The following is a 2,399-nucleotide window of genomic DNA, read 5'->3' on the forward strand; positions in this document are numbered from 1 at the left end:
CTTCCTTCCTTCCTTCCTTCCTTCCTTCCTTCCTTCCTTCCTTCCTTCCTTCCTTCCTTTCTTTTTTTGTAAAGTAATATTCTTATCTTATAGCATTGTTGTGAGGATTTTCAAAAACACATTGCTTGGGACATAATAGGTAATAAATAAGGAGCAGCTGTTTCATTAATTTTTCCTTATTCTACTATTTTTTTTCTGGATTGGTATATAAGAAAATAGCCCTACTGATTATTAGTTAGCTTAGTTATCCAGATGAATATTCTTGAAACCTTTGGATTGTGTACCCTAAAATATTTTTATTGTGTACTATAAAAATTATAGTAAATTTTTATTTTGAATTTCATATATATGTACATACATCTCTAGAAAAGGTTAAAAAGCAGTAGTAAGTAGAGCAGTAACATAATTGTAATATGTGAATAAAACTATGAAATATACACACAAGCATACCAAAATATAGACCTCCGCTTGCTGATTCTCAGTCATCTAATGAACAGTGCCATCTCAACCCCGTGTTACCATATGGTTGGTGGTGATAGTTCTAGGTTACCTGTGGGAGAGCTATGCACTTTGCAGGTGCTCTGGGACTTCCCTGGCAGTGAGAAATAGTACACTCAGAATGAAAACATGAGATCTGTTGTTATGTGAAGTAGCCTGTAGTACTTCGCTTTGGGGTCTGACCAAAAGGGACATTTCCTGGAAGAACACTGGACACCCTAAGCAGGTTCTAGATGTTTAGCAGCGGTTCTCAACCTGTGGGTCGGGACCCCTTTGGCGGTCGAACGACCCTTTCACAGGGATCGCCTAAGACCATCCTGCATATCAGATATTTACATTACGATTCATAACAGTAACAACATTACAGTTATGAAGTAGCAATGAAAATAATTTTATGGTTGGGTCACAACATGAGGAACTGTATTTAAAGGGCCAGAAGGTTGAGAACCACTGGTTTAGAGGCTGTTTTAGGACACCTGCCTTACATCAAGATTGTCTATTCTTGATTCTACCCACCCATCTCTGTCAGGTAACTGAAGCTCCTTAGGACCAGAACAGGCTCATCTTGGCTAAAAATCAGTTAGTTATTTTGCTTTCTTTCTTGTTTGTTTACTGTTTTAATTGGTTTCAGCTGTCAGTTCCCCAACATGTGTCACTCCTTCCTGGACAAGTAATTAGACTGCATGAAGTCTTAGAGAAAGAAAAGAAAAGGAGGATTGAGACAGAGCGGCTGCCAAGTACATCTCCGGAAGAAGAGAGGGAACCAATAGAGGATTATGTGGATGTACTGAACCCTATGCCAGCGTAAGGGCACCATTAACTCCAGTTTATTTATTGGATTGTTAATGTTAATTTCTATTTGTTAAGGAGAGTTAGTCAATGACCTCATTAAACCAGGGACAATAAGCTGTCTTGTGGATAAACAGCATATTTCTGAGTGCATGCCACATTTCCTCTTCTGTGTCATGATCAACAAAATGCAAAATGCAGATTTGAACCATCTCTCTTACCACACAGGAAATCCCCTTCCACCCACACTTTCAGACTAAACAGATATTCTTTCCAAAGTTTAAACCTAAATAAAAACTGCTTTGAGGAAGGAAGGAAGCAATATTTTTTCACTATGCAACTCTCTGATTGACTGATCTTCTACCAGAAAATTACACCAATGAATTAAAAACACACACTATCTACACTAATAAAAGAGAAACATGGTAATTGGCGTACGACCGCTACCCTTTTCATTGGCTAATCAGTGAGTATATGCAAATTAACTGTCAGCCAAGATGGCGGCCGGCAGCCAGGCACTGAAGCGAGCACGAGGCTTGCTTGCTGCAGACTCCAACGTTCCCCGCCTCACTTGCCAGCCTCTCAGTTGCAACTCTAAGCAACTATATACTATGTTGCAAATAAGAAGGTAAACAAACCCCCAGAAAACAGCCGGACTGAAACCCAGCCGGACCGAAACATTGTATCCATCTTTTCAGCAGCGAGGCCTCAGAGCTAAAGCTGGCCCAGAAAAAAAAAAAAAAATGAAAACAAGGAGCGGTTGGAAGCTTCAGTCACTCGCCAGCCGGAAAACAGCCCTCAGCCCCTCACCCAGACAGGCCAGGTACCCCAGTGGGGACCCCCACCCTGATCCAGGACACCCTTCAGGGCAAACCAGCCAGCCCCTACCCATGCACCAGGCCTCTATCCTATATAGTAAAAGGGTAATATGCCTCCCAGCACCGGGATCAGCGGAGCAGCGAGGCTCCCGGCACCGGGATCAGCATGACAGGGGGCAGCGCCCAAACCCCCTGATCGCCCTGAGGCTCTGTGTGTGACAGGGGGCGGGGCCACAACCTCCCTATCCGCCCTACTCTGTTCGTGACAGGGGAAGGCACCCCAACACCCTGATC

The 2,399-nt window shown here is 43.1% G+C and overlaps 1 protein-coding gene across 2 annotated transcripts in view; it reads left to right on the forward strand.

The window, feature by feature from the left end:
* Positions 1-2,399, forward strand: part of STAP1 (signal transducing adaptor family member 1) — a 45,752-nt gene that overhangs the window by 22,407 nt on the left and 20,946 nt on the right. For both annotated transcript variants that reach the window (XM_005868889.2, XM_014541806.1), the window contains exon 5: positions 1,130-1,302. In XM_005868889.2, the coding sequence (XP_005868951.1) occupies positions 1,130-1,302 (173 nt within the window). The remainder of the gene's footprint in view (positions 1-1,129; positions 1,303-2,399) is intronic.

This window comes from Myotis brandtii, unplaced genomic scaffold, assembly GCF_000412655.1.
Source record: "Myotis brandtii unplaced genomic scaffold, ASM41265v1 scaffold28, whole genome shotgun sequence".
Classification (NCBI taxonomy): domain Eukaryota; kingdom Metazoa; phylum Chordata; class Mammalia; order Chiroptera; family Vespertilionidae; genus Myotis; species Myotis brandtii.